We start from the raw sequence: 12,471 nt of genomic DNA on the forward strand, positions 1-12,471 counted from the left end.
TGGTTCTTTTAACCAAGGTTACCACAACTGAACATAGGCTTTTGGCCACGAGAGTCTCTATGAAGTATAAAAGTTGTGATTATAAGATGGCAGCAGATGTATGGAAGAAATGTTTCTGAGGGTCTGCTCCAGGGCTGGTGACTAGCTGCCATGCAGAGGCCTTCCTGTAGTTAGCATCGCCAAGTGGTTTGGCCAATATTTTACCCCAGCAGCCACTTGGTTTCTAATGATGTGTTCAGACTTTTGGTTTTGATTTTTGTAGCACTACCTGTAGAAGGGTGTTGGAAGGCCTCGATAGGACTATCAAAGAGACTGACAATTAAATTTAGTCATAGTCCTGGACAGCAAATCAGTATTCAGTGATACAAAGAAACCGATTCCCTGATGACTTGAACTAAGGGAAGAAAGGAGAAGAGCATGGAGGACAACTGACAGATTCAAAGGAACCCTGTGTGTGTGGTAGGAGGCAGAGGGGACAAGGGACCTTTGGGTGATTCACTCAGAAAAAGAAGAGAGCTCTTCTCCCTGCTTCTCTTGGGGGCACACACAGGGGGGTACCCTGTGGGACTGTTGGGGCTAAACGGGTCTTTTCTAAACTGTCTTCTCCCTCCCAATTCTAGCTGCTCTTTATGAGGAAGGAGGCATTCAGCAAAAAATCAGGCATGCAGACTTGACTTTTATAATGACACCTAATCCTCCAAATCAGAAGCTCAGGGATAACAATAGTGGTCACCAGGTAAACACTAGCCTCAGGGTCCAATGTCTGCTTTCTCTGGTTATCTACAGGTCTGGGCCTGTCTGTCCCAGAGATTGACAGTTGGGACTACTATGGAACTCTCACCTAGTGGAGTCATTCTTCAAATTAGGTTATTCATGCATTTCCCAAAGGGATCCCCTTCTCCCCTCATAGATTTTCTGAATATCCTCAGGTAAAAAAAAATTATTAGCCTCAGATTACTAAGATACCATTTGATTATGCATTTAAGCTTGTCTCTTAACATTTTACTAATTCATTTAGCAATAATTTACAAAAAAAATTACAAAACTTGGAAAAATTAATGGACATAAGGTGCTCCATGGAGACTTAAACAATTAACTATGAGCTAATGATTTCTATTTTCATTTTTTATGGGGCATTCTGTTTTTAATTACATCGGTGCTCAGTTATAAAATTAATCTTACTAACCTCCTTGGTTAAAGCTATTGGATGGATTTACATCCAAATGTCCTGGCACTACCTGCTTGAGCACAGTGGACATTCTTGAAGTCTTTCGCTCAGAGCCTAAAGTCAGCCAAAAAAGAAGAATAAAAACTATCATGTTGTTCACGTTAACATTACTCAAATGACATATTGTTCTCTTCACGTATAACATGTCCAGCTGCTGCCAAATATTGTACTTTTTAAGCACCCAAAGCTGTATTAGAGATAATAAGTAGACATGATTATTCTGTCAGCGATAAGGTACACATTTGCAAGATTATGGAGGGTTAGGTCTGGCTAATGCAATCAAAGAACTCAATGATGAATGCAGCAAAGCAAGCAAGCTTTCTAGAGGGTGTTACTTTACAAGGAAAGCCATCTTCTGCGTCTGCTGGGCTGATTCAAACAGGTGATTAGGCCAAGTAGACCAACAAGTCCCATGCGCCTGTGTCTAACACATCAGGGTTACCTTTACATGAACCCTATCGACTTTCATCACATGATAACTGAAACAGAATATGAATGTGAGTCTCAATGGCTTCATCCAGATCTAGCCAAAACACACCGAAGAGCAGGGTTTTATCTACAATACAGGTGGTAATGAGAGAGAGCAGTCATCTGGGGATTCGTGTGGATACATACTCCCCTGTAATTTCTACAGCAAATTTAACAGTTGGGGAATTGGAACCAACCACTTCATAAAATTTCAGCGGAGAAAGATTCTCACTTAAGAAACAACATGAAACTTCTCCCACTTCACTAAGCTTCCACCCCTCATTACAACTTTAAAAAAATTACATTTAAATTTGGTCCTTCCTGACCAGGATAGATTCCAATCCTCATTCCCAAGGGACCAGAGCCCAGCCATCTCCCGGGGACACCCCACTGACAGAGCCGTACAAATTGCTAGAAAACTAAGAAGCCAGCGGCTGGAGGAGCCGGGCCTGCCGAGGCCTTACCTGGAGACAGAGCCAGTGCCGGCCTCACGGTGAGGGTGTTACTGCCGCTGAGTTTCTGATGAACTGAAATGGCATTCAGGAGGGCTTGCAGGTATTTCTCCTGTTCTATACTACTGGACGTTTCCAAGGAGGAGGTGGGAGCTAGAGAGGTGGAATAAAAGGCATGAAGGGGAGACCAGTGAGTGGCCCGATCTGAACTCAAGCCCAAAGGATTTGCTGCTCATTCATGCTCTAGGCCAAGCTAAGTTTCATGTTATCAGTGTAAAATACACACACACTCACACTCACACATACACACACACACACACACACACACTCCAAACTACTTGAAATAGTTCCATTTCAAGCAACACACAACCTATTCTAATGGGAATGTCCTTGGTTTCATCATTCCGCCTGGTCAGCTGTGGCTGGACATGCCGGAGTCGGCCATGCTGACCCGTAAGCCTGAAAGCTCACGAACATAACTGGTGACTCTCTGAAGCATGTAGTTGCTCCTCCTAGAAGTAGCTGGCATGGCTAGTGGTGTGTCTGCAAGCGTGGGGCATGAGAAGGGGCAGTACGGCGGAGTGGAAAGGAGCCTGGCAGCGGAGAATGAACAGACCCAAGTTCTGCCACTCGCTGGCTCTCTACCACTGGGGAGTGCCTTCTCCAGGCAAGACTTGTTTCCCCATCTGTAATAGGAGGTGGCTGAATTTTCTGACGTCTAATACTCAATGTCCTTTTGAGCTAAGAAAAAACAGGCTCATTTAAAATCCCCAATACCTTTTCTGGGCTCTGTGGATAAGAGCTGCTGCCCTCTGCAAACATTAGGAAGTATCACTCATATCTCGAAGGGCTGAGGGGAGAACTGAGCCCAACCACATGGAAATGTTTTGTTTTATTTGACTTGAGGTGTTGACACTTTCCTTTATCTAGTCACTGCAAACCTAGCCTTTGTCTATAATTTGCACCTTTTTTTTAACTAGAAAAGGGAAAAAGAACAAAAAAAGTTTAGATTTTTTTCCCTCTTAAAAGTGAAATCTTTTCAATAAAAGAGACTGCATCTCATTTAAAAGCTTATGCAAAAAATGCTAACATCACAAACTTAAGGAAATGATCATGGAGTCCTGGAATGACTCAGGGCTCTTGTGTAACACATGCATACTTATGTGCTATTATAACTACAATACAGCTTGGGAGAATTCCATGGGGCAAGCAATTCAGTGAAGCCAATTACCTACCATTATAAACATTTTCAGATTTCTATTCACAGGGCCTTAAAGTGTTTCACACCAAGAACAGAGGATGCCTTTGCTTTCACTGAGCCAAAGGACATAGAAGGAAATGGTCTACATTAGAAGAGGTGCAAGAACATAAAGGAGGCGGGGGACAACTAAAGGTAGTTCAGCTGGCACCAAGGCAGCCCTAGAGACAGAATTCCAACCCACATTCTGTTCTATTCCTTCTTTGGAAGGATGAGCTTCTCACCCTTTCTTGTCATGGAGCCCTTTGGTGAAGTCCATGGATCCCTTCTCAGGATAATTTTTAAAAATATACAAAAGAAGATACCCAGAATGACCAAGGAAAGCAAAAATACGGAAACAGAGTTATCAAACTATTTTAAAACAAAGTTCATGGATGCCAGGTTAAGAACTTCTGACACGGAGGATCTCATCTTTTCCTCTAGGTAAGCAATCCATGCTCTGGTTCCTCATTGTGGCACTGAGGTGACATGGGGGCCTCCTTAGCAGAGAGCAAGCTCTGGGAGGTCCTGCCCTTTCCTGTTCAGAAGCTCTCTGGGAGAAAGGAGCAGGACTTATACTGCAGCTATTCAAGGTTAGAGTTGGAGGACACCTTAGAGGGCATCTAGGCCAACATGCATATTTTACTTATTTATTGTTTAAAAAGCCTTGCCTTCTGCTTTAGAATCAATACTGTGTATTGTTTCCAAGGCAGAAGAGTGGTAAGGGCTAAGCAATGGGGCTTAAGTGACTTGCCCAGGGCTACACAGCTGGGAATTATCTGAGGCCACATTTGAACCCAGGATCTCCCATCTCTGAGTCTGACTCTCAATCCACTGAGCTACCCAGCTGTGCCCAAAGAGGAAATGGAAGCTCATTAATAAGAAAGTCTCCCTGCTCCATGGTGGTAGAGCTGAGACTCAAGGCTGATTTTCCTGATTCTTAGGCCAAAGCTACACACAATGCTTCACTCATTTATCCAGATGGAAACTGGAGATGTATTTTGGGTAGTCATATTATTTTTAAAAAACTCAATTAGTTTATTTTTGGGGGGAAAGCAAAGATTTGCCATTTCTCCCTAATAATCCCCATCACCACTGAGAATGCAAGAAAAACAAAGTTCCTCATGCAAATATATATAGTCAAGCAAAACAGCTTCCTGCACTGGCCATAATAAAGATGTCCCAGTCAGCACTCTCCAGTCCAGTAGGGGAGTTTCATCACAAATACTCTGCAACTGTGGCTAGGTATTATGCTGATCAGAGTTCCTAGTCATTTGCCTTTACAATACTGTTGGTATCATATAAACTGTTTTCCTAACTCTGCTTCCTTCCCTCTCTATCAGTTCAAAGAAGTCTTCACAGGTTTCTCCATATTCTATCACATTCATATATTTTTTCAGATGGGAACTGATGGGAATCCCTTTAATATCTATTTTTCCACAACAAAAAGAACTACTATAAATATTTTTGTATATATGGGCCCCTTTCTTTTTTCTTTAATTTCTCTGGCGGTATAGAGACCTGCTAGTGGTATTGCTGGGTCAAAAGTCATCATTCCAAATTGCCTTCCAGAATGACTAGATCAATTTGTAGCTCTACTAACAGAGCATTAATGCATCTCTTTTCCCACAACTCTTCCATTTCTCTTTTTTATTCAACTTTGCCAAGCTGATAGGGCTAAGGTAGAACTCTAGAGGTATTTGAATTTGTATTCATCTAATTTTTAGTGATTTAAATGACTTCCTCTTATGGCTATTGATAGCTAGGGTCTCTTCCTTTTAAAACTACTGATTTAATGCCCATTATCACCTCTATTATTCAACATAGTACTAGAAACACTAGCAATAGCAATTAGAGAAGAAAAAGAAATTGAAGGTATCAAAATAGGCAATGAGGAGACTAAGCTATCACTCTTTGCAGATGATATGATGGTCTACTTAAAAAATCCTAGAGAATCAACTAAGAGGCTGGTAGAAATAATCAACAACTTTAGCAAAGTGGCAGGATACAAAATAAGTGCACATAAATCATCAGCATTTCTATACATTTCCAACACATTAGAACAGCAAGAGGTAGAAAGAGAAACACCATTTAAAATCACCCTAGACAATATAAAATACTTGGGAATCAATCTAACAAAACAAACACAGCTATAATATGAAAACAACTAAAAAAATTTCCAAACAAATAAAACTGGACCTCAACAATTGGAAAGCCATTAACTGTTCATGGGTAGGACGAGCTAACATAATAAAAATGAACATCCTAACCAAATTAATTTACCTATTTAGCGCCATACCTATCAAGCTACCAAGAAACTTCTTTACTGAATTAGGAAAAACTATAACAAATTTCATTTGGAATAACAAAAGATCAAGAATATCAAAGGAAATGATGAAAAAAAATGTGAAGGAAGAGGGCCTAGCAGTACCAGATATCAAACTATACTATAAAGCAGCAGTCATTAAATCAATATGGTACTGGCTAAGAGATAGAAGGGAGGATCAGTGGAATAGACTCGGAGTTAATGATGTCAGCAAGACAGTGTATGATAAACCCAAAGAGGCCAACTTTTGGGACATGAATCACTATTTGACAAAAACTGCTGGGAAATTTGGAAAACAATATGGGAGAGATTAGGTTTAGATCAACATCTCACACCCTACACCAAGATAAATTTAGAATGGGTGAATGACTTGAATATAAAGAGGGAAACTATAAATAAGTTAAGTGAACACAGAATAGTATACTTGTCAGATCTGTGGGAAAGGAAAGATTTTAAAACCAAGCAAGAGTTAGAGAAAATTACAAAATGTAAATTTAATGGTTTTGATTATATTAAGCTAAAAAGCTTTTGTACAAACAAAAACAATGTAGTCAAAATCAGAAGGGAAACAACAAATTGGGAAAAAATCTTTAAAACAAAAAACTCTGACAGGGGTCTAATCACTCAAATATACAAGGAGTTAAAGCAATTGTATAAAAAATCAAGCCATTCCCCAATTGATAAATGGACAAGACACATGAATAGGCAATTTTCAGGTAAAGAAATCAAAAGTATCAATAAGCACATGAGAAAGTGTTCTAAATCTCTAATAATTAGAGAAATGCAAATAAAAACAACTCTGAGGTATCACCTCCCACCTAGCAGATTGGCTAAAATGAAAGGAGGGGAGAGTAATGAATGCTGGAGGGGATGTGGCAAAATCGGGGCATTAATGCATTGCTGGTGGAGCTGTGAACTGATCCAACCATTCTGGCTGGCAATTTGGAATCGTGCTCAAAGGGCTATAAAAGACTGCCTGCCCTTTGATCCAGCCATACCATTGCTGGGTTTGTACCCCAAAGAGATCATAGATAAACAGACTTGTACGAAAATATTTATAGCTGCGCTTTTCGTAGTGGCAAAAAACTGGAAAATGAGGGGATGTCCTTCAATTGGAGAATGGCTGAACAAATTGTGGTATATGCGGGTGGTGGAATACTATTGTGCTAAAAGGAATAATAAACTGGAGGAATTCCATGCAAATTGGAGAGACCTTCAGGAAGTGATGCAGAGTGAAAGGACCAGAGCCAGAAGAACATTGTACACAGAGACTGATATACTATGGTAAAATCAAATGTAATGGGCTCCTGTACCAGCAGCACTGCAATGACACAAGACAGCTCTGAGGGATTTATGGTAAAGATGCTACCCACATTCAAAGGAAGGACTGCAGGAGAGGAAACATATAAGATAAACAATTGCTTGAATGCATGGGCTGAGGCGGACATGAATGGGAAATAGACCCTGAACAAGGACACATGCTACAACCAGTGGAAATGTGCGTTGGCCATGGGTGGGGGGGGGGAGCGGGGGGGTGAAGGGGAAAGTAGGGGCATAAAGTATGTAAACAGGTTAAAAACAAATATTAATAAATGTCTAATAATAATAAAAAAACAAAAAAACTACTGATTTATATACTTTGATTATTTATTAACTGGAGAATGCTTTCATTCTCATAATTTTTAATTAGTCTCACATTTATCTTAAAAATAGGACAATGATCAGAGAAACTTACTGAAAAATTTTTTCCCTATTTATTTGTTTCAAATTTTAGCTGAATTGGTTGTTTGTTTAAAAATTTCTTAATTTTATGTAATTAAAATTGTCCCTTTTCCCTCCTGTGAGCTTCTCTTTCTCTTGATAGTCATGACCTTCTCCCCCACTCATAGGTATGGCAGATCATTTTCCTCCTTGCTCTTTTAATTTGTTTATGATGCCCCTCTTAATGCTAAAACATCTGTAGCTTATCCTAGTTTATGGTGTGAGATGTTTGCCTATACCTAGTTTCTGCCAGACTGATTTCCAGTTTTCGCTAAGTAGTGAGTTCTTGTCTAAATAGCTGGGGTCTTTCAGTTGATCATACACTATGCTACTGTGCTTATTTATTTTGGTATACCCTGTACTTAATCTGTTCCAATGATAAGCCTCTCTATTTCTGAAGCAGTATCAATTGTTTTGCTGCTTACTGATTTGCAATATAGTTTGAGAGTACTGGTAGACCTCTTTCCCCTGCACCTTTTCCTACATGTTTCCTTAATATTTGGAATCTTTGTTCTTCTAGATCAGTGGTTCCCAAACTTTTTTGGCCTACTGCTCCCTTTCCAGAAAAAATATTACTTAGTGCCCCTGAAAATTAATTTTTTTAAAATTTTAATAGCAATTAATAGGAAAGATAAATGCACCTGTGGCCATCACCGCCCCACCTTGGATCGCTGCAGCACCCACCAGGGGGCGGTGGCACCCACTTTGGGAATCACTGCTCTAGATGAATTTTGTTCTTAATTTTTCAAGCTCTACATAAAGTATTACTTTGGCAGTTTGGCAGGGCACTGAATAAATTAAATTAGGGCATTGTCATTTTTATTATATTAGCTTGACCTACTCTGGACCAACTGATATTTCTCTAATTATTTAGAAGTTTTCATTTTCATTTCATTGTGTAAAAAGTGTTTCATACCTATAGTTTTTACATTTGTCTTGGCAGGTAGAGTCCCAAGATATTTTACACTGTCTGTAAATGACAGTCTAAATGCTAATAATTTCTGGGGGAGTTTATTTTATATCTTGCAACTTTTCTTAAAGTTGTTTATTGTTCCCATTAGATTTTTTCTTTTGGTTGACTCTCTAGGGATTTCCAAGTAAATCACCATGTCTTTGGGAAAAACTCAGTTTTTTCTTTTTCTATGCTTATTCCTGAAATTTCTTTTTCTTGTTTTATAGCTAGTATTTTTTGCACTATTTTGAAGAGTAACAGAATTGATCGACATCTTTATTTTACCACTGCTCTGACTGGAAAGGTCTCTAGTTTATCCCTATTACATTAACATCCTGGATCTTACTTTTAGGTAAATATAACTTAGCACATTCATGAAAGTTCCACTTATTTCTATGTTTTTTTAGTATTAAAAAAACAAAAATAGTATGATACCCTGTCAAAATCTATTGATCATCTGAAATTTGCTGCTCTTATTATTAATATGGTCGATTATGTTTGTGGTTTTCCTGATGTTAAACCATTTCTGAAATCATGGTTATAAATTTAATCTGGTCACAGTATATAATTTTTGTGATATGTTGTTAGTTTTTGTTCATATCCAGTGTTTGATATATCTGTATATTGTTTTCTTTATCTGTTTTGACTTCCTAATTTAGATATAAAAACTATATTTGTGTCAAAGAAGGATTTTGGTAAAGCCTTATCCTTTCCTATTCATTCAAATAGTTTATATAATATTGGAATTAATTGCTCTTAAAATATTTGATAGAATTTGCTTCTATATCCATTTAGTCCTGGAGTATCTTTCTTTGGAATTTCATTCATAATTTGTTTAATTTCTTTATTTAGTACTGAGTTAAGTCCTTTATTTCTTGGTCTGTTAATCTAGATAATATTTATGTTAATATTCATCCATTTCATGTAGATTGTCATTACTGGCTTATAACTAGGTGAAATAATTTCTCTTGTTTCTTCTTCATTGGGTGTAAATTTACATTTTTATTTTTGATACTCATAATTTCATTTTTTTTCTTCTTTTTTCTAAACAAGTTAGCTAATGGTTTATCTCTTTTGATGGATTTTTAAAAATGGCTCCAAGATTTATTTATTAATTCAATGAGCTTTTGCTTTCAGTTTTAATCTCTTCCTTGATTTCTAAAAAACCCTTATCTTTTGTCTTAGAATCAGTACTGTGTATTGGTTCCAAAGCAGAAGAGCTGTAAGGGCTAGGCAATGGGGGCTAAGTGACTTGCCCAAGGTCACCCAGCTGGGAAGTATCTGAGGCCAAATTTGAACTTCCTGCCTCTAGGTCTGGCCCTCAATTCACTGAGCCACCCAGTTGCCCCTTTTTCCTTGATTTTCAAAATTTCTATTTTGGTTTGTTATTCAAAGGGCCTTTTGTTTCTAAACTTATTCATTTTTGATTTTCAGGACTTCTTTTTTGGTATTTAATTAGAGTTTTTAATTTGCTAGTTTTTCTAGGTTCTTTTCTTTAGTTTTTATTTATGACTAACATGTTGATTTATTCTTTTCTTTTACTGATGAAAATACTGATGAAAGTATTTAGAGATATAAATTTTCTCTAAGGGTTGTTTTGGTTGACTACCCTAAATCTTGGTATGCTGTCTCATTGTTGTCATTATTTTTAATGACTTCATTAATTTTTTTTATGATTTGTTCTTTGACTCACTCATTCACAATTATTTAGTCTCCAGTTAATTTTTGAATAATTTTTCAGTGGCCCTTTGTTGTATATGATTTTTATTGTATTATGGTTGTATAGTTAGAAATTCTTGTATCCTTAGACTTCATCTTCAAGCATCCCTTTCCCTTTGTCCCCAAGTTGCAGGCTTACATTGTTTGTATATAGTTGGCTTTAACTTCGTCTCTCTCTCTCTCTCTCTCTCTCTCTCTCTCTCTCTCTCTCTCTCTCGTTTCCTACATGCATGGCTGAGTTAGCAGCCTCTTTACTATAGCTTTTTTATTTTCTTTTTTCTTCAAGTTATTATTAATAAATCTTGTTAAATATAATATTTGGAGATATATAATAATTTTAATTTCATATGATCCATACAAGATGCATTTGACATTTTTGCTTTTCTTCATTTATTTGTGAGGGTTTTATGTCCTAACACATGGTCAATTTTTGTGAAGGTGACATGCACAGCAAGAGATATACCAAACACAAATTTTTTTTTATTTCCTTTCTATTCCTATCCCATAGTCTTCAAGTTTACCATAGTTAACTTTTATTCATTTCTTTTGGTCTTTTCTTTTATTTTTTGGGGGGAAGTTAGATTTACCTAGGAGTAAATAAGATACCTCATTTTTATAATTTCACTCTTTATCACTATAACTCATTTAACTTTATTATTTAGTGCATATGGTACATATATGTTTAGGATTGATAATTATTCATTATCTATAGTTCTTTTTGGCAAAGTTTAATTTCTCTTTTAAGTCTATTTTTGCTATTGCTTAGACTGAGATCATGAGTGTTGCCCCTGCTTTTTTTACTTTAGCTGTAGCATAATAGATTTTGTCCTAGCTCCTTTTTTGAACTTTATTTGCTCTTTCAAATGTTTTTCTTGGAGACAACATATTGTAACATTCTGTTTTCTAAGCTATTCTGCTATTCTCTTCCAATTATGGGTGTGTTCATCCTATTTACATTCATAGTTATGATTGTTAATTGTGCATTTCTATCCATTCTGTTCTTTTATACTTTTTCTTTTCTTTGTTTCTTGTCTCTTCTTTTTAAAGAAGAGTATTGTTAGAGAGATTGCATAAGCTCCACACCCGGTTTGCTCAAGGTATGGTATAATCTGCTTTTGCTCTCCCTGGCCCTCTTATCTTTCTCTATTCGAACTCCAAATACTTATTCTTTCTTTTCTTTTAAGATATTTTTTGAAATCAGTCCTTCTTGGCATTATTTTGTTTAAGAACAATCTCTTTTTCAATCTAATGTGGGGGAACAGAGCCAAGATGGCAGTTTAGTAGTAGTGAAAACCTGAAACTGCTCTGAATATCCTTCCAAACAGATTTTTAAAAGGTGCCTCAAAAAGACAGGAGTCAAAGCAGGATGATTGAGGAGGTTCTTCCACTGAACACAATGTGAAAGGTAGGCAGAGAGAGAGAGTGGATTTCCACAATATAAGGGGGAGTTGGAAGCAAAATTATAAACAGAAAAGGGAAGGCTGACTACCTCTCCACCTACCATGCCAAACGCAGAACCAGGGTGTAGGCAACTTAGGAATCCTGAGTTATCTTGGGTCACACACCAACAAAATAACAACTCATCTCTACTCATTAAAGCCCTAGATCCTGGCAGTGAGGTCCAGAGGTCCATAGCACTGAGCACTCTGAAGTCTCCTCAACAGCAATTAAGCCAGCCCCCGAGCAAAACCCTGTGAACCAGAAGCTAAGACAGAAATGGCCAGCAACATGCAGATTTCTTAGTCCATCAGCAGGAAAATGAGCAAAAAAGAGAAGCAATAGGAGATAGTGAGATCTAAGCAAACACATGGAAAATCTCCAAAAAACAAACAAATAAAAACAGCAATTGGTCGCAAGTTCTAAAAGAACTCAAAAAGGAATTAAAAAACCAAATAAGACAGGTTGAAGAAAAATAGGAAAAAGAAATGAAAGTAATGTAAAAAGAAAATAACAGCTTAAAAAGCAAAACTGGTTAAATGGAAAAAGAGGCATGAATAACCAATGAAGAAATAAGTAGCTTAAAAATCAGAACTGACCTATTGGAAAAAGAGACAAAAAAATCAAATGAAGAAATCATGAAAAGTAGAATGGACCAAATGGAAAAGGAGGTTCAAAAGGTCATGGAAGAAACTCAGTCTTTAAAAATTAGAATTGGGCAAATAGAAGCTAATGATTTCATGAGACATCAAGAAACAAAACAAAATGAAAAAATAGAAGAAAATATCAAATATCTCATTGAAAAAACAACTGACCTGGAAAATAAATCCAGGAGAGACAAATGAAAATTATTGGACTACCTGAAAATCAAGAAAACAATGAAAACCAACC

At 37.2% G+C, this 12,471-nt stretch overlaps 1 protein-coding gene across 1 annotated transcript in view; it reads right to left on the reverse strand.

Annotated features, from left to right (window-relative positions):
• Positions 1-12,471, reverse strand: part of SBF2 (SET binding factor 2) — a 545,383-nt gene that overhangs the window by 44,711 nt on the left and 488,201 nt on the right. Inside the window, exons 28-29 of the mRNA XM_044680325.1 lie at positions 2,161-2,301; positions 1,187-1,282 (exon numbers count right to left, since the gene is read on the reverse strand). Of these exons, the coding sequence (XP_044536260.1) occupies positions 1,187-1,282; positions 2,161-2,301 (237 nt within the window). The remainder of the gene's footprint in view (positions 1-1,186; positions 1,283-2,160; positions 2,302-12,471) is intronic.

Source organism: Gracilinanus agilis, chromosome 6 (genome assembly GCF_016433145.1).
Source record: "Gracilinanus agilis isolate LMUSP501 chromosome 6, AgileGrace, whole genome shotgun sequence".
Lineage (NCBI taxonomy): Eukaryota > Metazoa > Chordata > Mammalia > Didelphimorphia > Didelphidae > Gracilinanus > Gracilinanus agilis.